Here is a 22,104-nt window from a genome sequence, read left to right as displayed (position 1 = left end):
AATGTTTTGCACTGTAAATTTTCTGATTTTGAAGAAACACCATAATCCTGTTGACAAATAAATGTCACATGCTGACACACGTTTATGTGTATCTCCTCAGTTTCCTGCATCGTCATGATGAAGCTTTTTCCACTGAGCCTCTGAAGAACACAGGCAAAGGAGCTCCTCTGGGCTTTTACCACGTCCAGAATGTGAGTGCACACAAGCACACAGATACACGCACACAAGCTGTACCTTAACAAGTGTATTTTAATTAATTTTGGCGTCACCCTGTTTTTGCACTGTTGGAGCAGATTTCAGTCGAGGTCACAGAGTCCTTTATTGAGTACATCAAGACCAAGCCCATTGTGTTCGAAGTGTTCGGCCATTACCAGCAGCACCCGCTGCATCTTCATGGCCAGGACCTGATCAGGTTGGTGGAGTTAAAATAAAAAGGAATTCTTCTGTAGAGATGCTGTATTGCTTAGAGGAATGTTCCATTAATGCAGTGATAATTCATATTTTGTACACCAGATTTATTTACAGTTAGGACTTGTTTGCATCTTGTTAAAATTTAATTTTCTTTTTACTATACGAGATTTTCTATAGTTGTGTTGTTCAAAAGGTTTGTTTTGTTTTGTCTTAACAGTCCTCCAACACCATCAAGGAAGTACTATCCTATTCCCATGCCTCTGTCTAAACCAGGTAAGACATTTAATGTCATCACACCATATGCTCAAACAGTAATATCTTCTGCACCTGTCACCATCATTTCAGTACATTTTTTGTGTTTGTTATGGTTATATAAGCATGCCTCATATTTGCTTCCACTTTTCTTTCATTTCTCGCTTCCTTTGGATTTTTTTTTTTGTTTCCTATTTAATCATTCTCCCACCATCCATAATCCTCTTACTCAACTCTGTCCTCCCTTTTCCACATCTCCTTTTAAACACATCCCTCCCAATCTTACTCACCATTCGTACAATTTCATACATTGCAAACCCAGACCATACCCGTAAGATAGAGTTGGTCCGTTACTTGATGAGCGGCTATGTGAACGGCAAGGTGCTGGACACGCTGTCCGAGCACGCCAACGCCCTAGCCTCCTCCGCTGTGGCCAGTCTGGAGGATGAGGCTGACCAGCTCTCTCACTTCCTGTTCCTCCCAGTACCCAACGACCCTGTGCTAATAGTGCCCAGGCACCATGGTTGGTACAGTGGACAGTGTAGTAGTTTAATGACCAGGCATTAGATGCACCTGGGTTGTAGTGATTAGACTAGTGCTGTGCTTTGCTCTTGTGGTGCTCTGTGTCTGCAGCCAGTAGCACGATAAAGCTCTGCAGTGGTTATGTGTGCTGCACCTTGCTGCAGGTCTGTTTAGGTCCAGTCAGCTCAGCCCAGCCCTCCCCTGCCCCTTAAAAACTGGCCTGAGCTGACACCTTGAGGTAAATCTGCTGCATGTGCTGAATCTTAAGCCAAATAACAAAATGAGTATTTATCATTATCATAGCAGATCACTGACATAGCCTTCACAGCATAAATCAGACTCCAGAGGCTTAAGCCTTTACAGGTTCAGCTATAGCCCAATTATAGTAGTCATCATGTGGAATAATGTTCATTTCAGCCATATTGAACATAAATGAATGTAGCTGTGTGCCTCAGAGATTAGCCTGTTGTAACAGGAACGTAATCCTGATGTGTTAGACAGCAGGGTGCTGACAGTGGTTTAGTAAATCTGTGATTTAGCTCCTCATAACATCTTTGTATGTTGAACTGTTGGTTTTGAATATTAGTATTATTGTTCCTATTTTTCTTTGTCCAGCTTATTTCAGTACATTTTATAAGTAACACCTCCTTTAAATATTGGCATTGCATATGTGTCTACAAATGGCTCAGTATCCAGGGTCAACAGTGTGTTCATACCACGTATCCAGCCTCCAACTTTGCATTCCAATTTACATTATTTATACACACATTTCAACTATGTTATTTTGATCTATCTCCCCTGAAATTCAGGTAAATCCCGGTTTGTCATGTTGACTTTACGTGTGTTTGTGTGTCAGTTCCAGCCACCAAATTGAACACCATCACCAAGTCCAACCTGGGCCAGTGCGTCAGCAAGTACGACCTGCTCGTCTGGTTTGAGATCAGCGAGCTTGAGCCCACTGGAGAGTGAGTGTCTATACACGCATATTATATGCACATTTTGCAATAAATATAATAGTTGAATGTTGTTTTTATGTATATTTTGAAAAGATACATGATGTAAGACCTCATATTCATTTCAAAGTACTCTTACTGATACAAAAAAGAAATCAATACCTTCAACTTCAAACTGTTTCAGCAAAGGAAACTGATATGTTTCAGAAAAGTATATAATATATAACAATATGTAAGGAAAATATGAAAAAATTAAAATAGAATATAAAGATAAAGAAATATATATTGACCAAGAGATCAGAGATGTACACAGAACCTCCATGTATCATGAGAGCCGAATCTAGTGAGATGACATGTCTGTAAAACACGTCCCCAGATGTCAGAGCCTTTTAGTTCCTAGTAGCTGTAAACATGGCCACAAACACAGCAAAAACCTAACAGGTTAATTAAAAAAAAGAAAGTTGTTCTGAGTTTTGTGAACCTGAGTCGAAAACAGATCTTAGGCTTCTACCTGAGGCACATTTTATCCGCACAGAAACAATAACTCAGTGTAAACTCTGTGAAAAGATTTAAAAAGTTTGACCTTGAACTAAAATACTCCTGTGCACCATTTGTCAAACAGTGGGTGCAATTCATCAAATCCTTATAAAGAATACGCTGTGATGTGTTGGTTGAAGTGTCCAAGCTCAGTGTGACCTCCCTCCCTCCACAGGTACATCCCAGCTGTAGTGGATCACAGTGGAGGCCTCCCCTGCCATGGCACCTACCTGTTGCACCAGGTACTGGAGATCCACACCATTCCCACTTGAATTATATACACTGTCACTCTTTCTATAAAGTCAGTTTCGCATTGTGCACACTTTGATTTGATCTTTCTCTCTCTCTTACAAAATCAAATGGAACATCATTTTTCTTTGTTTTATACCAGTGAATGATATTTAATCCTTAAAAGATAAGTTTAAAAGCGTCAGTTTTTCTAGCTGTGTCTACTCTAATCCCAGACTCCTGTCATCTCTGCTGCAGGGAATCCAGCGGAGGATCACGGTGACTCTGATCCATGAGAAGGGTAGCGAGCTCCACTGGAAGGACGTCCGCGAGCTGGTCGTGGGTGAGCCGTCTTCCCACAGGGATTAATAGTCCTACCTTTCACCAGAGACACAAAAGAATGCCCTGAGCAGCAAGTCCCCAGTTGGATTCCCAGACCAAAGCTGGATGTCACTGCCCTCCTCTCTTTCCCCACATTTCCTGTCTCTCTTCAGCAGCACTGTCAAATAAAGCCATAAAACGCTTTTAAAATCTTTAAAAAAAAACAAAAAAACAAAAAAAAAACAAACACTGTCATCACTACTGAAGCACACCAGACTTGACAGCAAAGGAGAAGAGGATGGTTCTCTGTTTTTGTTTCTTCATTCACACAGCAGAATCAGTAAAAAAAACATGCCAATACTTCTACTATTGCAATTTCTGCAGTCATGATTTCAGTCAGAGGAGTTGGCCTCAAGCCACCTCTGTTTATACTGTAGCTGCAGCTGATGGACCAAATAATTACATTTCACATCTTAGACTTTCAGCTGCTAACATTCTTATCCGGAGAGGCTCATGAGGAAGCTGCCATGTGTTCAGAGTCTCGCTGCTGGACACTGTGACAATATGGCTGTTAATGGACCAACTGGCTTTTAAAGTACTCTGCTGAAGTCATTTGAGCTTTTGTGATGACAAGATGTTGATATGCTGTGTTGCTCTGTCTCCCTCCAGGTCGTATCAGGAACAAAGCCGAAGTGGACGATAGTGCTTCTGATGCAGTCCTGTCCCTCAACATCATTTCTGCCAAGAACATCAAGTCATCCCACAACTCCAACAGGTAGCTGAAATGCTGGGTTCAGTTGTACTTAATAAACAGCATATATTCAAGTGCAAGTCTGTCGATTTGTTGGTGCTAAGTGAAGGTTTGCTGCTGACAGTGCGTATATTCTGCTTGATTCTCAGCACAAGCCTTCCAAGAGGATTGAGGATAAACTATTTTTTAAAACAAGAAATGGGCACATTCCTGTGGCGTAGTTATTACCATATTCTGTAGCTGATAAATTCTTAAAAATGGCTGCAGCTTAGAAACAGTATATGGGAATTTCCTAGATTTGTGTATGTGTCCTTGTCTTTATATTTGTTGAAGGAGCTTAGGAATCATTGCATGACCATTTCCATTTTCACTGCTGTTAATTTTCCTGTTAATTTGCTCCATTGTCTGTTGCCTGACTGTTTGTGCTTCTCTCCTTCTTTTTTTTCTGTGCACTCTCTTTTTCCTCCTGCTGCGGCTGGACTCATGATTGTGCTCAGGCTTTCTATTGATAAGGATATTGATAGGTACCAGTGAGCAGAGAACATAGGGTTCTTTCTCTGAAAGAACTTTATGCTTCTCTTTAGTTCTTTAGATCCATAGAAATAAGTTCTCCACAGTTTGTGTTTTTTGTTGGCATGTTGCATTAAGTCTGCCTTTTTATTTCCATCAATATTTAGTGTCTGAACAAACAAATCCCTTCCCAAATTTTCCATGGATAAATAAAGGCAATCCTAAATGCAACTGCAACCCCTATTTTGTATTGTGATGATTTTGTGACTCTCATTCCAATTCAAACCACAGTGGTATGTTGATCTGCTGTGGCACCCAGATTCCAAATGAGTGTTTTTCTCTCAGCTGTTATTCACTGCATGAGTCTTAACTCAATAACAACTACAAAGGCCAATGAGGCACCAACAGGGCAGTTCTGGCTCTCAGTCTGTGGGTAAGAGTGCCCCCTACTGCCACAGACAGGAACTCTGTAACACCCCCCCCCCCTCAAAAAAAAGAGCCTCACAAGCAGTCATCTAAGAAAGCAAACAGACACAGCTGTATTAAAAAATGTGCCGTTTGCCATAAACTATTGTATTCCTTTTCATTATATATCTTTATATAAAGTCCTCACACTGATGCTATTAAGTATTTTATATGTATCACAGCTTAAACATAACATGCCGAACAACAGACTATATTCTGCATGCAACTGTTCCGGCAGAGCTCGCTGCACTCACGGCACATTCCTGACACTCTGTTAATTACTGGGGCTCCTGCTCACGTTGTGTCTGTTGTCAAGGTCTCACCTCAGTGTGTTTCCTCTCATCTTGTCATGACTAGGGATACGTGTGAGGGACACTTCAGTCACTGCACAGTGTTCACTGCCCGATCTGTCAGGGTTGTAGTCACGTCATCAACAACAGAATATCTGACTCACTTTGTGGTTATTCGCAAAATAAAGCTCTGCTTTTGGTTTGCCTCCTTGTAGTTTAATGACTGCTGCTATATCCACGCAGATCCTACCAATGTTGTAAAGCACTGACACTTACTTTACATAACATAAATACTATGTAAGTTAATTTCTCTGTTATTTTGCTGATAACTGAGGATTTTTTTTTTTTTTTTTTTTGCCATCAGGACTTTCTACCGCTTTGAGGCAGTGTGGGACAGCTCCCTGCACAACTCCCTCCTGCTAAACCGAGTCACTCCTTATGGAGAGAAGATCTACATGACCCTGTCTGCGTATCTGGAGGTCAGTGGCTGTGCCTGCTATTTTGTATTATTTTGCATTGAGCTCTGTAGTTTACCACTCTGGATATCAGCATGGAAAACATACTTACTGTGTCTCCTCTTCACAGCTTGACCATTGTATCCAGCCTGCTATTATTACCAAAGACATCTGCATGGTCTTCTATTCCCGAGATGCAAAGATCTCACCTCCCCGTTCCCTCAGGAACCTCTTTGGGAGTGGTTACTCCAAAACTCCTGACTGGTAAGACTGCACGCGACCATAATGTGGCTATTTCTCCCCAAAATACAAACATTTCTGCCATTTTTCATCTGAGCACACAGTTTACTTGAATAAAACCTCCTCTGCTTCTACACAGTAACCGAGTCACTGGGATCTACGAGCTGAGCTTGTGCAAGATGTCTGACACTGGAAGCCCAGGTGAGCAGACTAATACTCATTAAAAGAAATGTTTTAAGACAAACTGCTAGATCATTATGATTTCACTGAGAACTTCATCCTAATGAGGGTTTTTGTCCTGAGCAGGGATGCAACGGAGGAGGAGGAAAGTCCTGGACACGTCAGTGGCTTATGTGCGTGGAGAAGAGAATCTGGCCGGCTGGAGGCCCAGAGGGGACAGTCTCATCCTGGAGCACCAATGGGAGCTGGAGAAAATGGAGCAGCTGCATGAGGTGGGTCTCTAAAAAAAACGAATTTACCTGTAATCTCAACGAAAAGTAGAGAAAAAAAAATTTGCCCTGCCAGAGCGCGGGAAATTTCTGAGTCTGTCTGGCAGTCTAAAATTCGACTGAAAGAAGAAAAAAAACGACATGCTAAATCAAATTCTTGTTCTTAAAAAAAATTCTTCTTACAATGGAAATTAAACTGTCATTTGCTCAGGTGGAGAAGACCCGTCACCTGCTCCTGCTGAGGGAGAAGCTGGGAGAGGCGGCACCAGTGGGAACAGCTCCCACCACTAAGTCCCTGAGCGAGTCGCTGTCCCCGAGCATGAGCTCTGGCACCTTGTCCACCTCCACCTCCATCTCCTCACAGATCTCCAGCACCACCTTCGAAAGCGCCATCACACCCAGCGAAAGCAGCGGCTACGACTCCACCGACATCGAGAGCCTGGTGGATCGTGAGAAGGAGCTGGCCACAAAGGTAAGAACAGATTCTGTATTATCAGGTACATTGATTTAGTCTTTGCTGCAAAGTGATCAGCGGATCTCTCCTCTGCTCTGAACTGACCGGCCTCACCTTTGTCGTGTTGCAGTGCCTGCGCCTCATGACACACACCTTCAACAGTGAATACAACCAGGTGGTCAACAGTATCAGTGACTGCAAGGTGAGAAATGAGAAATGTAGAAATTTAAAATACTATAAACACATTTTACTTTTGTCCCTTTTATTTGGGTAGCTCAGTCCTGTTACACTAGTGACACATGACCACATTATAATGTCTCACGAGGAAGACTCACAGCAGCTTTAAAAGTAGTTTTAAAGTATTGTGGATTAGATTAGTCTCAGTTCTCATATTCTTTAGAGATGTAGCAAACGAGCAAGTGAGCCTCAAGTTAAGCTTCTTGAGTACCGAGCACTATCCGAATAACAGTTTGTAATTTTTCTCTTCCAGTGTTTGCTTTGGAAACTATAAACAGTGTGTTCAACATATATTTCTTGGTATTTTTCCTCCAGCTGTCTGACATCTCACCCCTCGGACGGGATCCATCAGTGACCAGCTTCAGCAGCGCCACCCTCACTCCCTCCTCCACCTGTCCCTCTCTATCTGACTCTCGCTGTGGCTCCATAGACCAGAAGTAAAACTTTTATTTTATCCATATATTATCTATATATACTGATATATCTATCGGTGTCTGTGTAAAATGTTACAATGAGGTTGAGGTTGTTGACAGGTTGTTAGCATGTTGTTAGCATGACGTTAACTTGGTGAACCTTGTTCCTCAGGACCCCAGAGAACAGCTCCCGTGCCTCCAGTCCCTCCTGCTCAGACTATGAAAACTTCCCGATGGTTCCCACTCTGGAGACCTCTTACCTCGCACGGGCTAGAAAGAATGAGTTCCTCAACTTGGTGCCTGATATTGAAGAAATGAGGCCAGGGTGAGTGATGCCACCTTTGGTCTTCTCCTCTTTCACCACTGTTTGCAGCGATGCCATTTTAAAATGTCAATATCAGATGCATCTTGCAGAAATTAAGTGAATAGATTTGAACTCCTGAACCTGGATGATTTCAACTGGAGGCAAACCAGATTGATCTGATTCTTTCTTACAAAAACAAACACTTTCAACACAAAAATCCTATTTTTAACTGATCTCTTTATCTCTTTTTTTGTTCCTTGTCAGATCTGTTGTTTCAAAGAAGGGTTTCCTAAGCTTCATGGAGCCTCGCTCTAACTCATGGGTGAAGCACTTTGTGGTTGTGCGCCGGCCCTACGTCTTCATCTACAACAGTGATAAGGACCCGGTGGAGCGGGGCGTACTCAACCTCTCAACAGCACAGGTGGAATACAGCGAAGACCAGCAGGCAATGCTTAAGGTACAGTTTGAAGAAAAACAGGTGTATTCCTGACATCTAACCTCAATAGCAGTTTAACATTGACAACAACTTTGAAAAACTGACAGAAGAATGTGCAGAATGAAACATGTGTACTGTTTTCTTTTTTTAAGACTCCCAACACTTTCGCCGTGTGCACGAAGCATCGAGGAATCCTGCTGCAGGCCAACAACGAAAAAGACATGAATGACTGGCTGTACGCTTTTAATCCTCTGCTAGCAGGAACGATAAGGTAAACACACACTTCTCTTAGACTACACTTCATAAGATGCAGCTCTACATCCTTCAGAAATTAAATTCTGATCTCATCACGACATAAACTCCTGTCGTTCCCACAGATCTAAGCTGGCGAGGAGGCGCAGTGGCTTAATGAAGAACTGAGTGAGTTGACCGGCACACAGGAGACCACGGCTTCCATTCTTTCTGCAAAGCCTTTGAACATACCAAGTGTTAACACTTATTAATCATTGTGATTCTTGACGGTTTTCTCTTGTAAGTAGACTTGTGGCTTAAGTCTCCTTTCATGCGACTAAAAGTTTCAGTTCCAGAGAAATTTGCCTCCCCTCTCCCTCCAACAACCCTCTGCCAACTTAGCCTTTGTCCTCTCTATTTCTCGCCCCCACCTCCTCCTCAGCTTTTTGTGTTTTTGTTTTTATGACAATGTTTGGGTCTAATTTTGTTCTGCTTCGTTGTCATTCCCTAACCTCCCTAACTAGTAGCATGTTGTAATAGTCTACTTGTGTGTGCACGATTCTTCAGAAACTGTTCTTTCTGGCCACAAATTTTCAGTTTGCCAATCATCTGTAAAAATTGTCTCTATCAGTGTTATTTGTCTCCCAAGAAGAGTTTTATTTTGTTTGATTTTTGTTGTTTTTTTATGAATATGACCGCATGATAACTGCAGCAATCCTCAAGAGAAGACAAGGTTTGCTTGATCAAAAAAAATGAAATCAGATAACCACAGTTAAAACCATGAAGGGAAAATATACAAATATGTCTAAATGACATATTAGTTTACGCTCTGCTACAGAAAGCAGGGCTATCTCAACAACTATTGCTGCTAATGAATTCATAGGTTTTTTCTTCTCTTTACGAGATCTGCATCAGGCCTCTTCCTAAAGTAGACTCTAGCTCCAATGTGTCCCCTCCTAAACAGCCTTTAGAATCAAAAAGAGAAAATTTTGTCAAGTTCCCAACTCAGCGAGACACGAGGGCGGCACTGGATTTCCACTGTCATCCATGTGATATTTAGATCCCACTTCTCAGTCCGTGTACATACACCAACTCCGACTCCCCTCGATAGTGCCGTCAGTCAGTGAGTAATTACTTAAAATCATGCATTTGTGTCAACATCAAAAATACACGCTAAATGAAGAAACACGCAAAAACAAATGATTAGTTCATATCTCAGCAGTGAAAACATGACGATGGATTGTTCAAGCAGGAGAAGATATTTGTCCCTGTCCTTTTACTATTTCATCTCACGAACAAAATAGGGTTTTAAGGAGATGAGGAGGAGTAAGAGAAAGAGGAAGATGCGCTAAAGGGAGAATATCATTTGTATATACAGTCTGTTCTGGGATTAGTGTGGTAGTTAATTCTCATTTAAGACATTCCTCTCAGCTCCTCGAGCTCTTAGCAGTTTTTCTTACATTAACATGTTGAGCCTCAGACCTCAAGAGAGACTCAACATTTGCTAATATTTTGTTTAACCATCACAAACATGTGATAATGAAGACAAAACATGGTGAAATGGGAGGAAGAAGTAAGACGGAGACTGAAGTTGCAGTGCTTTAGCCTTGACGCCAGTAGTTAATTGATGAAGCTGCTAGCACATAGCCTGCAGGACAGTTGATGATACAGTCTACCCCATGACTCCCCTCACTGTCACAGCAGTGTCGGGTGAAGTACTTAACTGCTCAGAAGCACCACAGCTAACCATGTGTTCATTTTCTATTTATGTTCTCGAATTAACTCATCTAACCTTCACTGGTTTGACATTGTGTTTTTTCTTTTTTTTCTTTTTTCTTTTTTTTTTTTAACAATAATTAGCATTGTTGATAGTTTTTTTTCTATTATGCTTTTAATCATTCCACAGTGGCGTTTTATATAAAATGTAACTGAGGGCATTTATTTCTTGATTTGTAACCAACTATATTGGTGTTTAACCTTGTTTTGCACATTAACACATATCTATAGCAAGACGAGGGCAGATCACACACGTTGAGTCCAGGGTTATTTCTGAGTATCAGGAACACTGATAAGAGCACATATCAAGGTTACACTGGATAGCTGTTTTCCAAAGGGTTTACTAGAAAGAAAGAAAGTGATGTTAAAGGGACAACATATACTCAAATGTTTTATTTCTGATATTGTTTATGAAAATATTTGCTCTGCACATCATAAAGCTCATGGTATATTACATTTGACATTTTTGGTGCCTCTGTCTCTATAAATGGGAGAGCAGTGATATGTACAGATGGGCACTAATAAACTCTGGCCAACCAACCAGTAGTATGCCTTCTGTATCCTATAAAAAGAACGTTAAGGTTAAATGTGTTGAGGCAGAGGTACCCATTGCCTGTTACAAGTTTTATTGAATTTATTGGTGACGTATCTTGACTGACAACATTCACCTCAGAAGTTAAAATGAATGAGCAGAATACCACTGCCCCCAGGTCAGCCAGCCTGCCGGTCAGAGGAGGAAAAAAAAAACTGTTGATTTGTTTCTGAGAAAATCATTCATCTGTCAAAGGACTCATACATGAAAACCATCTATGCACTGATCAAGGCTCAAAGTGCAATGTACCTCATATTAACCTCAGCGCACTCAACATGTGTGAAATACATATTGATATGAATACATGTCAGAGCAAACATTTTCACTTCCGTGACTAATTTGCAGAGGTATATTATTTTGGGATTGTGTATTTATTGTTTGCAATGTATATATTAGTTTGCAGCTCTTTGCACATATTAATAAAAGGTTCAACTAACTGATTAAATAAAGTCTGTGCGGTTTAGTTGTTCTACTCAGAATGAACCAAATGAAGGTGTGGCAGCCTCTTCCAGTCTGGGCTGGGAGAGAGTTGAATGTAAGATGTGTGTTTTTCCATCATCAAAAAAAGAGAACTAAAATGTAACGCACTGCATCTTTTCAGGGTAGGTGAGTTACATTAGTGCTTCCTCTTTATTAGAAAGTGGTTTGAGTGAAAGTCAACTTTTGATTTGAAGAATATTTACTCATAACTCATGCTAGCCATTCAGCCATCTGAGTTCTAACAAAATAAAGCTGTTTTTTTTAAACTCATTTTATTTTTTCTAATATCAGGGAATATAATACAAAGTAGCTAGTGACATCTAAAATGACAGTATACTATTGTTTGTGTTGGTGTCTTTATTCACCTCACTTTATTTTCCATTGATGCCTTTCAAACATAACTAGCCATTATATTTTCCATCTTCCCCTCTGACAATTAATATCAGTTAACTGCATTCCCTTTGGATTTGCTCACCACAAGGAAAGAAAAAAGACTAACCATGACATTAACACTGTACATTATTTGTCAGACTGGTTTCATTTTCATACTTATTTTGTAAATATCTGTGTTGTATGGAGCTTGAATTAAAATGTAAATATGTTTACTGTATTTGTAATAATTATAATCCATTCGCTGTATAGCATAGATGTGTCATGCAGATATCCTAATTCTGTGTATGGTAATCTTGCACCATTGAACTGTTTAGTGAATGAGGCAACAATAAAAGTGCAAATTGTGCATTAGCAGAACAAGTGCTGCTTGTTTTTCTTCTCCTTTGTGCACAGTTTCACTCCCATCTGACATGGACTCAAATCTTAACTGAATACATCAGTGAGCTGATCTTCACATGTTTTTAGATGTTACACCTTCCTGATGCTGAATCTGTGTGCTGTAATAAAAGCTTATTTCTGTCAGGAAAAGGAATAAAAAGATAAAATGTTAGGTACTAGTAAGTAATACTAGTAAGTCAAATTAAGATAGTAAGTTATAATTTTGACTACTGACTATGTAATTTTAACTTTCATACCCAACCGGTCGAGGCAGACGGCCGCCCACCCTGAGCCCGGTTCTGTTGGAGGTTTCTTCCTGTTAAAAGGGAGTTTTTCCTCCCCCCTGTCGCCAAACGCTTGCTCTTTGTGGGAACTGTTGGGTTTTTCTCTGTAACAAAGTAAGGTCTTGACCTTGCCCTGTAAAGTGCCTTGAGATAATATATATTATGATTTGGCCCTATACAAATAAAATTGAATTGAATTGAAGTTTGTGAGTCTAACTCTTTCTGTTTCTCAAGTTTGATGTAGAAAGTCTCAAAAAGTAAACATTTTCATTTATCTCATAATTATGACTTATGAATCAAAGACAAAAAAAGACAAAGTGCTCACTTAATATCTTTTAATTTTGATTTATTATTTCACAGGTTTTACTTAAACTGCAATCTCATTACATAAGATTATAATTTCTTAATTATTACTTATTTTTATGTTCATCACCCTTAAATTTGCTTTCATATTCATGTTCATGTTCATATTTTTTCCTGGCTTCTATTGTGAAACCCTGGGTTTAGTCTCTAGGCATAAACTGAACTGGTGTAGTGCAGTTATATGTCCTGTGATCTGCCATAGATTTTCAGTAATTACATTAAGCACGGTTTATTAACTGTGAAATTCCATGCTGTGTGGAAAGACATCTGGGAATTTAATATCACTGCTGAGGATGAGAGAGGCATTGTGCTTTTTATGCATTTGTTGAAATAAAAATACATTATATGGAAGAAATAAGAACAGATGATCCATTTGTGGATATTCAAGCATAACTAACATTTTATAGCCATGGCTGGATTAACCTGCTGGAGGGGCCAAAAGTATCTGCTAAGTCCCTCTTATTATTTTCACTCACAAGGTTGGGTCAAATTGTAAAACCCAGCACGTTCTGTCCCAGAGTTACCCAGGTGAAGGTTGGGCTATTTTTCAGTCCAGCAGTTTTTTGAGTGTACTGTGTATATGTGTATATCCTAGGTATATTGAAGCAGTTTTAAAAGAGTCTTAATTGCCTTAATTCATAAATCCATACTTCAGTAGCCCCATACATGGTCTTTGTTAAATGTTTGCTTTAGTGCTGCAAATTTCACTGGTGAGAGTAAAAATATCTGCACTAAAGTGTCATACGCACTCCACAAGCTAATGTCTTTTATTCAAAATCCTGCTTAAGTAAATGTAAGATTTTTATTATTTTTATTATTAAATTGTTAATACTGATGCATCAATGTGTATCTAGCATTTTACTGTTGTTGATTGCTTTGCATACAGGTAGATAGTGTAGTGGTTCCCAAATTCAAGTATTGTGCCAAGAGTCTGAGGGGTTGTGACAGGACTAATGGGGTAAGAAAGAAGAAAAAAATGTTTTCTTTTGGTTTTTTTGTGCATTTATGTTGAAATTTTTTCAAGAGTTTTCTCAAATTTGACCTCTTTTTACCTCTTTTCGCCTTGATATTTAAATGACTCCCCTATCTGGTAGTCCTGGTGGCATGTGAGGTGTTGCAAGGCAAAAAGCTGGTTTAAGCTTGAGCAATGCATGTTTGTATTTTATACTAGAGCTGAAACAGTTATTTAATTAATTGATTGACCAAAAAATAATCTACAACTATTTTGATACTTGATTTTAATTGTTTCAGTAATTTTTTGGGGGGAAATATAGTGACACAATGCCAAATATTGTGATTCCAGCCTCCAATATGAGAGGATTTGCTGCTGCTCTCTGTCATACAGCCTTGTAAACTTTGTTTCCTCAAAAGAGTAAATAAATAATCGCAAAAATAATCAGATTAATCAGAAATGAAAATAATTGTTGATTGCAGTTCTGTTTTATCACCTTTTTTTAATGTAAAATCTTAATCTGAAAAGTAACTACTGAGTATATGTCAAATAAATGTAGTGAAGTGGCAGAAAATAGAAATGCTAAAGTAAAGTACAAGTGCTTCAAATACATACTCAAGTACTAGAGTAAATATTTAGTTACTTTACTGATAACACCTCTACTACATTTATTGAACATAAAACGTTTCCTGAAATAAATGGGAACCCTCTCTATTGTGGGTGTGCGCAGACGTATGGTGAGTGACAGCCGAAGCGGCCAATAGAAGAACCGACATCTCTGCTCAGTCTTCTGTACCAATCAAAATTCGCGACAAGCATCGCTTCAGTTAGCTGGACGTCCTCTGATTGGCGGATATTTTCGGTGGGCGTACGTGAGCGTCTTCTCGCCTCCGTCACGCTGAAATAAGAACAAGGAAGTGGACAGTGTAGTGAGGTGGATCACCGTGTGAGCTCGACTGTCATTTGGACTCTTCTAACTTCACGGTGACTTTAACCGCAGAGCACAATGGCTAAGTAAGGACCTTTTACTTCTTTAGATAGTCAGGAAAGTGGGAGGCTGCAGTTGTTACTTGGGGTTCAAAAATTGCACACTTGGTAGTCGTCTTCTTTGAGACCCTGAGAGTAATCTTCTTGTAAATGGGGCTGTTAGCTTGTTAGCTAGCCGATCAGCTTGAATGTTTAGTAGAGATCTATATGTGCCATGGCATTTAACATGAAATTTGAACGGGAAAGCCGACGAAATGTTTGTGACTTTTAAGACCATGTATTCATTTCCTCGCTGTAAAAAAAAAAAATGCACTAAACGTAAACATGTAGTGTAAAGAAGATGTAAGAGGATTTATAAAGTCTGGAGTGTTGTTTTTCATGTTGGTGGACAGTGCTTGCTGTTGATATTCAGTCTGAGACCAGATGCCCATCAGAGCCACACAGTAAATGTGATTAACATTTTTGTTTTCACAGAGCAGACATTGCACTGATTGGTTTGGCTGTCATGGGCCAGAACCTCATCATGAACATGAACGATCACGGCTTTGTGGTAAGATAATGACTTCAGTGTTTATTCCAGTAACAGAACACTCTTTTTTATAATTGTGTGCATGTACTTTGCATTTTATGACACTTCATACTCCATGCTCCAGTACATCTCCAATACTTTGCAGATGAAGATTTTCACATGTTCTCATTGCAGAAACTATTTGAAGCCCAAAATGTCAAATGATCAAAGAAGTTTAGTAAAAAAGCAAAGTTCCAGTGCAAAATCCAAGAAAACAGATCAGTGAATCAGAACTTTGTTTTTTTCTTCTTTCCTCTCCCATTAATCAGCTCATAACCCCTCAGATTCATCCCTTTGTGGGGGTTCAATCTCTATGTTGGGAGGTATTGGACTAAACTGGCTAAGTAGTTAAAACTAGCTCCACCTTTCGCAGCTATAACAGTGAAATGTTACTTATACATTGGTGCATTAGTGTCAACAATTTTATAAAAATGTGTTAAAAATGTGTTAAACAGTCACAGGGACCATTTTTCTGCATAATGAGTATTTTTATTTGTTGCTTTGGTACTTTTACTTTTACAGGATCTTCCACCACTGGCTTACTCCCACAGCACCAGCCAGTCAAGCTTGTTCCAGTCTTTGCTTTTATCTCAGTCAGTACTCACTAAACCTCTCCTACAGGTCTGTGCCTACAACCGAACTGTATCCAAGGTGCATGACTTCCTGAAGAACGAGGCTAAAGGCTCCAAGGTGATTGGAGCCGAGTCTCTGGAGGACATGGTGTCCAAGCTGAAGAAGCCCAGGAGGATCATCCTGCTGGTCAAGGCTGGACAGGCTGTGGACGACTTCATCGACAAACTGGTCAGTAGTTTATGCTGGATTGTGTTAAAATGAGTATTGGAAAATTAATTCATACCAAGTTAAATCTATTTGCTTTGAGCTACATTTGTTCTTCTTTAGGTTCCTCTTCTTGAGGCCGGTGATATCATCATTGACGGTGGCAACTCTGAATACAGAGACACAACAGTAAGTAGATGTCAATCACTGCTTAGCAGAAAAATCTTTATACCTAACGGAGGATGTGCTCATAGTTTTTGTGTGTTTCTGTCATTCAGCGGCGGTGTAGTAGTCTGAAAGAGAAGGGCTTGCTGTTTGTCGGCAGTGGAGTCAGTGGTGGAGAAGAAGGGGCACGTTATGGACCCTCACTCATGCCAGGAGGACATAAAGAGGCCTGGTGAGTCATCACAAACTCTGTGTTGCACTTTCACTGCACACTATATGTTGGATGTAGGCCACAGACATGCAAAAAAAGACAGTTGCTACTGATAAAGTCAGACAAACAGTTAGTATCTCTGACTTTTTAGAGTGTTTATTCATGCACTTCTGTGTAAATTTTAAACACTAGCTGTTGCTTCCATTTTTAAGGCCACATATTAAAGACATCTTCCAGAGCATCGCTGCCAAGGTTGGAACTGGAGAACCGTGTTGTGACTGGGTGAGTGGAGGATTTTTTTTTTTTTTTTTAATGTACATAATCTTGATCAGCAAGGCCGTAGCAGCTATTATTTTGTGAAGTCATCTCACAAACACTCTGGCTTGCTTCTGCAGGTTGGAGATGAGGGTGCAGGTCATTTTGTTAAAATGGTCCATAATGGCATTGAGTATGGTGACATGCAGCTGATCTGTGAGGCCTATCACCTGATGAAGGATGTTCTGGGTATGGACCATGATGAGATGGCACAGGTGAGCTTGTTATACCTGTTTGATGTAATCTTGACATGTATTTGTTGCGCCATCCCAGTTCTGTAAAATCAAATGTTTGAATTTATTTCATCATTTCATCACACTGTGGTTGAAACACTCAGGCTTTCGACAGCTGGAACAAGACGGAGTTAGACTCCTTCCTGATCGAGATCACAGCCAACATCCTTAAATACAGGGACTCTGATGGAAAACACCTGTTGCCCAAGATCCGTGACAGTGCTGGACAGAAAGGTACAGGGAAGTGGACGGCCATTTCAGCCCTGGAGTACGGCACACCTGTCACTTTGATCGGTAAGAGGAAAAAAGGAGACAAGGAAATATCTGGTTTCCTTCTGGTGCTTTCAGTAAATGGTGTTTGTCATGATGACATCGCAAAAGCTATTACATCACTGTTAGGTTACGGTTTCAACATGGCGTCAACATATTAAAGGGCACCAGGGAGGATGATCAGAGTTGCTGGACTGACATTTAGTTTTGTCAGTTAGCTAGCGCACAGCATGGCTAGTGAGTGGGGTCGATATGTGGCTGCCCCTAAGAAGATTGACGGCTTTTTAGCGGCCTCTTCATCTCAAGTGACATAAGGGGGATTTGGCTTTGGTCTTTGCTCTGAGTGTATGACAGTCTGTTTCATAAACAGCAATGGAGGTCAGGATACAGGATTAATAATCATTCATAATTAATCAGATCAGCTCAGACACCTGTTAGAGTGCAAATTGTAAGTTAAAAGGTAACTGTAAAGGACAACAATAATTGTGCTGTAAAAGTCCAATAATGTAGCCTGTCATTAAATCCCTGAAACTGTTGTACAGAATAGATCTTTTAAAATTATTAAATTATTTGTTTGCTCAATCCCTATCAGTGCTGGAGATCCTTTTGTGACAGAGTACAAAAGGCCTCATTGTGTGAGAGCTGAGCCAGTCAGTGTGGAGCAGGCTGACAGGCCGGTACAGTTTGCACGGGTGGATTTCTGTTCCCAGCAGGGATGACATTCCTCACCAGGATAGTTCACTGGGCACATTTTCTCTGTCCCTCTCTCTGCCTGTAGGTTGCATCACCTAGCTGCACAGCTTTAGCAAGTCATGCTTACCCAACAGTTTTTTTTCCTCTTATCTTGAGTTGGTGAGGTAATTCTCATTTTTTAATGTAGCAACTGGCAGGCCCTATTTTTTTTTTTTTTTAGAACCTTGGTTTTAAAACAGTAAAAGAAAATTAAATTAAATTAGTTTTTACAAAGTCCTATTTTTTTTCTTGTTTGGATTGGTCTCTATTTTTGTATGCAGACAGCTAATCTTCCCTCTCTGCCCCTCCTCCCTTTGTGTCTCAGGGGAGGCTGTCTTTGCCAGATGCTTGTCCTCTCTAAAGGATGAGAGAGTGGAAGCCAGCCGCAGCCTTTCAGGGCCACAGGGGGTCAAATTCAGCGGTGACAAGGTGACCTTCCTGGAGGACATCAGAAAGGTAGTATACACAGTATAGTGTATATGAGACAGTTAAAAGCACAAAATCTGGTGTGAGAAAGGCTAATGAAATATTATACTGGTAACATTATGGCGCCTGACATGCAATGTAAAAATGCAGCCTAATCACTGAAATTCCATGGCAGCCCAGGAAAACCATTATCCAGTACCACAGTCACTAAGAAGTAAAAAAGTACTGAACTGTTTGTACCGAACTGGGTGGAGGGATGGGGCATGGGCCAAGGTAGAGCCCATTAAATTTTGGTGTGGATCCAGGAATTTTTTTTCATTACCTTCCTTAACATTGCAAGATTTACATTTACATTACATCTACATTTTCATAAATTTCTCAGGAAATAATGTATGGATCTTGATGTAAAAAAATAAGCCATATTTATAGTGTTGACATCTATGAGTTTGTACATTTTAGTGCAGCTCCAGATAATAATCTGGTTTTAGCTGCTTGAATATGTGAGTAATACTCATTTCAAATTATGTTATTATATCAGAAAAAATTGATTCATTTTTCTCTCTCCAGGCCCTCTACGCTTCCAAGATCATTTCCTATGCACAGGGCTTCATGCTTCTGCGGCAGGCAGCCAAAGAATTCGGCTGGTCCCTCAACTACGGTGGGATTGCTCTGATGTGGAGAGGAGGCTGCATCATCCGAAGGTACATATTACCTTGCTGTGTCCTCAGATCAGAGGTTTGCCTCACTGCTGCCTTGTGCAACGTAATGTCAACAGGGATCTTTCACATGGTGGTGAAAACTGTGGTTAGGCAGTGCAAGAGAGAACTTCTCAAGAAAGCAAGAAGACTGAAATGGAGAAGTTTTTATATTGATGTGATTCACTTTGGATTAATGGCTGGACAAACATAAGTGAGGAGAAATTATAAATCTTCCTTACATCTTAAAGGAAAAGCTTTCATGTATTCCCATAAAGGAAATTATTAACTCTATGTCACTACCCTGTGTTGTAATGCTGGAGTGAGAGATCCAGATGAAAGACAGCATGACCCTTCCTGTAAAATCAGACTGGGAGGAAAAATGAGGAAATTATAGTTGTGACACTGGTTTGCTTTTCCCTTGTGTAATCTGGCAAATACATTGCTTAAGTTTAAATCAAATATAACACAATATGAACCAGTGATTTGGTTTGGTCAGAGTGTGTATGGTTATTTATTTAATGCAGTCTAAGAATTAAGCAGTTGTTTCTCTGTTGCCACTGTTTGCTAACACTTCTCTCTCTCTCTCCTTCCCACCAGTGTCTTCCTGGGTAAAATCAAAGAGGCTTTTGACAGAGACTCTGAGCTGCAGAATTTGCTGCTTGACAACTTCTTTAATAACGCTGTGCAGGACTGTCAGGTATGAGGAAGGAGGAAGTGGCCAAAGCCAACCTGCAATAGCCACATTGACAAATACACACAAAACAAGTTACTTCCTCTTTTCAGAAAAGAAAGGAGTGAAGCAAGAGTGCCACTTGTTGACTTAATCATCAGCTGTCTGAGATGCAGTTTTCAGAAGGGAGTTGTCAGGCTGAAATCTGTTGATTTCCTTTTATATTGTATTGTTAAGGAAGGCTAATGGATTTATTTATTCTTTTATTTTTCATCCAAACTGAGACTCTTCTGAGACTCTTCAACAGTTTGTGATAGAAATATTCCTGTAATCGTGCCCGTGTGTGTGGAGGGGGGTGGGTAATAACACAAAATTTTATCCCGCAATGATTAAGATTTGGCATGTAATCAGAGCTGATGGCAAGTCCACTTGGATCCACCTGGTATTAGACGTACTGCAGCAACAGAATGGGACTCTGCCAGGCCAGTTTAGACTGAAGATAATTTGGATCAGGCACAAGTTGGCTCTCGGTTACTAGGAACTGAGCCTTGTTAAGTTCTCTTGTTGTCTCGTCTTGACCAGATTCACATCACCACCAAATGAAATTGGCTCTGTAAACAAAAATTTCATGAAGTTGTTAACCTCTTTAATCTCTTTGTTTAGGAGTCATGGCGCAGAACAGTCAGCACCGGAGTCCAGCATGGCATCCCCATGCCCTGTTTCACCACAGCTCTGTCCTTCTATGATGGTTACAGACACGAGAAGCTTCCAGCCAACCTCCTCCAAGTAAGACAACAGTGGAAGCTGAAGTCCACTGAACATATGGCTGAGTGTAAACACATATCAGATTAAAAAGACCACGTGCAGCTGGCGTGTGTATTTGTGTTGGGCTTAAAGACCCTGACAGCGTGCTCTGCTTGTTTGTAATTACTCTACTCATCTGCCGTGGACATGGTTTTTGAATCTCTATCAGGATATGAACATAGAGCTGAAACAATTAGTCCGTTTTGATAATTTAGCAAGCAAAAATGCTTGATAAACCCATGAAAACCCCCTATTACTGGTTTTTAAATATAAGGATTTGCTGCTTTCCTCATGTTTATATCATTGTGGATTGAATATCTGTTCACAGAACAAAACAAGCAATTTGATAGTTAAATTAGTCATCAGTTGTATTTCTATTTGGAAAAAAACCCTGTCTCTTTGTGGGTGTCCAAGCTTGTTTACATGTTGTTTTGTTTTTTCTTTAGGCCCAAAGGGATTACTTTGGAGCTCACACGTATGAACTGCTGTCAAACCCCGGTCATTTCATCCACACCAACTGGACAGGTCACGGTGGAAATGTCTCCTCTTCGTCCTACAATGCTTAAGGACCATCCTCGCCTCACTCAAAAAGGCAAACAAAAAAAAAAAAAAACCCACAGAGGATGAGGGGAAGTTAGCTGTGAGAGAAGACGAGTTACACATTCCATCTTTATAACCACGCCTGAATATTTAAGACCCACAAACCCCAACAATCACCTTCATCCAACTTTTTGCTCCTTCAAAGGCGTGTTGCATTTTTATTTATCAAGAAAAGGAATCATAGATTATGTGTGTTGTAAACACTCCCTGTGTGTGTAGTGAGTCTTACCACAGTCAAGAGGGGGAGCAACAAAGTATTTACTCTGTCTTAATACTGGATATCATGCTGGCTATCAGGCTAATGTTCACCAGTCATGTTGGGCCCAAAGATCACAGTGTTAACACTGGATTAAGGTGAACCGTTGCACTGTACTGTGTTAGGCTAAATAAAGATTTCAATCCCTTTATAATTAGCTTGTATGGTCCTTACTCTCTGGCTTCTGTAAACAGGATTGGGGTTTGACAACAAATGACATAAGTTGCCTGATATACAAACAGGATAAACAGAAGACAGACACTTTGAGCCACTGGCCTATTCAGCATCTATCAATACATGTCAGGTTTGGACATATACAGTAAGTATTCACATAAAGATATCATAATACCAGCTAGAGAGTGTATACCACCACTCAGGCTGCACAGTCCTACACATTTGTTTTCAGCAATTGAAACTAAATTATTTTAGTCTATATCTGGCCTCCTATCTGCATCAAAATAAACAGACAATCTAAGTGGAAAAGTGTGGAATACTTGTGCCACATTTCCTTAATTTAAGAACACTCAGTTTTCAATTTATTAGGAACACCTTGCTAAAACTAATATAGTCGTGTAATAAATCCTTCCTTCAGGAAGGTCATTATATTGAGTTTTTGATTAAACTGTTAGAGAAGTGTAGATATAACTATATGAACATTTTGGAGGGTGTTGGTGCTGATGTTGAAATGGAAGTGTTGCTTTTATTTCGTCCATCC

The 22,104-nt window shown here is 40.1% G+C and overlaps 2 protein-coding genes across 9 annotated transcripts in view; both read left to right on the top strand.

The window, feature by feature from the left end:
* kif1b (kinesin family member 1B) overlaps positions 1-12,060 on the top strand; it is a 57,827-nt gene extending 45,767 nt beyond the window's left edge. For 5 of the 8 annotated variants that reach the window (XM_071475913.1, XM_071475916.1, XM_071475918.1 and 2 more), the window contains 19 exons: positions 101-191; positions 294-412; positions 629-684; positions 2,042-2,150; positions 2,851-2,917; positions 3,162-3,246; positions 3,894-3,999; positions 4,473-4,499; positions 5,605-5,719; positions 5,826-5,959; positions 6,075-6,136; positions 6,242-6,387; positions 6,596-6,856; positions 6,969-7,040; positions 7,391-7,512; positions 7,661-7,813; positions 8,057-8,249; positions 8,381-8,499; positions 8,606-12,060. In XM_071475913.1, the coding sequence (XP_071332014.1) occupies positions 101-191; positions 294-412; positions 629-684; positions 2,042-2,150; positions 2,851-2,917; positions 3,162-3,246; positions 3,894-3,999; positions 4,473-4,499; positions 5,605-5,719; positions 5,826-5,959; positions 6,075-6,136; positions 6,242-6,387; positions 6,596-6,856; positions 6,969-7,040; positions 7,391-7,512; positions 7,661-7,813; positions 8,057-8,249; positions 8,381-8,499; positions 8,606-8,648 (2,080 nt within the window). In that variant the 3' untranslated portion in view covers positions 8,649-12,060. The remainder of the gene's footprint in view (positions 1-100; positions 192-293; positions 413-628; positions 685-2,041; positions 2,151-2,850; positions 2,918-3,161; positions 3,247-3,893; positions 4,000-4,472; positions 4,500-5,604; positions 5,720-5,825; positions 5,960-6,074; positions 6,137-6,241; positions 6,388-6,595; positions 6,857-6,968; positions 7,041-7,390; positions 7,513-7,660; positions 7,814-8,056; positions 8,250-8,380; positions 8,500-8,605) is intronic. The other 3 variants (XM_071475917.1, XM_071475915.1, XM_071475920.1) reach the window with 1 other exon arrangement.
* A 2,480-nt stretch (positions 12,061-14,540) lies between these two features.
* Positions 14,541-21,543, top strand: pgd (phosphogluconate dehydrogenase). The gene is made up of 13 exons (XM_071475925.1): positions 14,541-14,691; positions 15,139-15,214; positions 15,854-16,033; positions 16,133-16,198; positions 16,288-16,406; positions 16,598-16,667; positions 16,781-16,915; positions 17,038-17,227; positions 18,261-18,391; positions 18,929-19,062; positions 19,657-19,756; positions 20,393-20,515; positions 20,980-21,543. The coding sequence occupies exons 1-13, from the start codon at positions 14,684-14,686 to the stop codon at positions 21,097-21,099; spliced, it is 1,452 nt and encodes a 483-aa protein (XP_071332026.1). The 5' UTR covers positions 14,541-14,683; the 3' UTR covers positions 21,100-21,543.
* Positions 21,544-22,104: the final 561 nt, after the last annotated feature.

Source organism: Trachinotus anak, unplaced genomic scaffold, assembly GCF_046630095.1.
Source record: "Trachinotus anak isolate AG129_WGS33_773 ecotype Australia unplaced genomic scaffold, CSIRO_AGI_Tana_v1 ptg000004l, whole genome shotgun sequence".
Lineage (NCBI taxonomy): Eukaryota > Metazoa > Chordata > Actinopteri > Carangiformes > Carangidae > Trachinotus > Trachinotus anak.
This window is presented reverse-complemented; position numbering and strand designations above follow the sequence as displayed.

Bases quoted from the DNA above. Each gene is read 5' to 3' on its own strand.
- pgd (XM_071475925.1), top strand. The intron at 17,228-18,260 runs GTAAGAGGAAAA...TTTGTGTCTCAG, and splicing joins CACACCTGTCACTTTGATCG to GGGAGGCTGTCTTTGCCAGA. The intron at 18,392-18,928 runs GTAGTATACACA...TTCTCTCTCCAG, and splicing joins TCCTGGAGGACATCAGAAAG to GCCCTCTACGCTTCCAAGAT.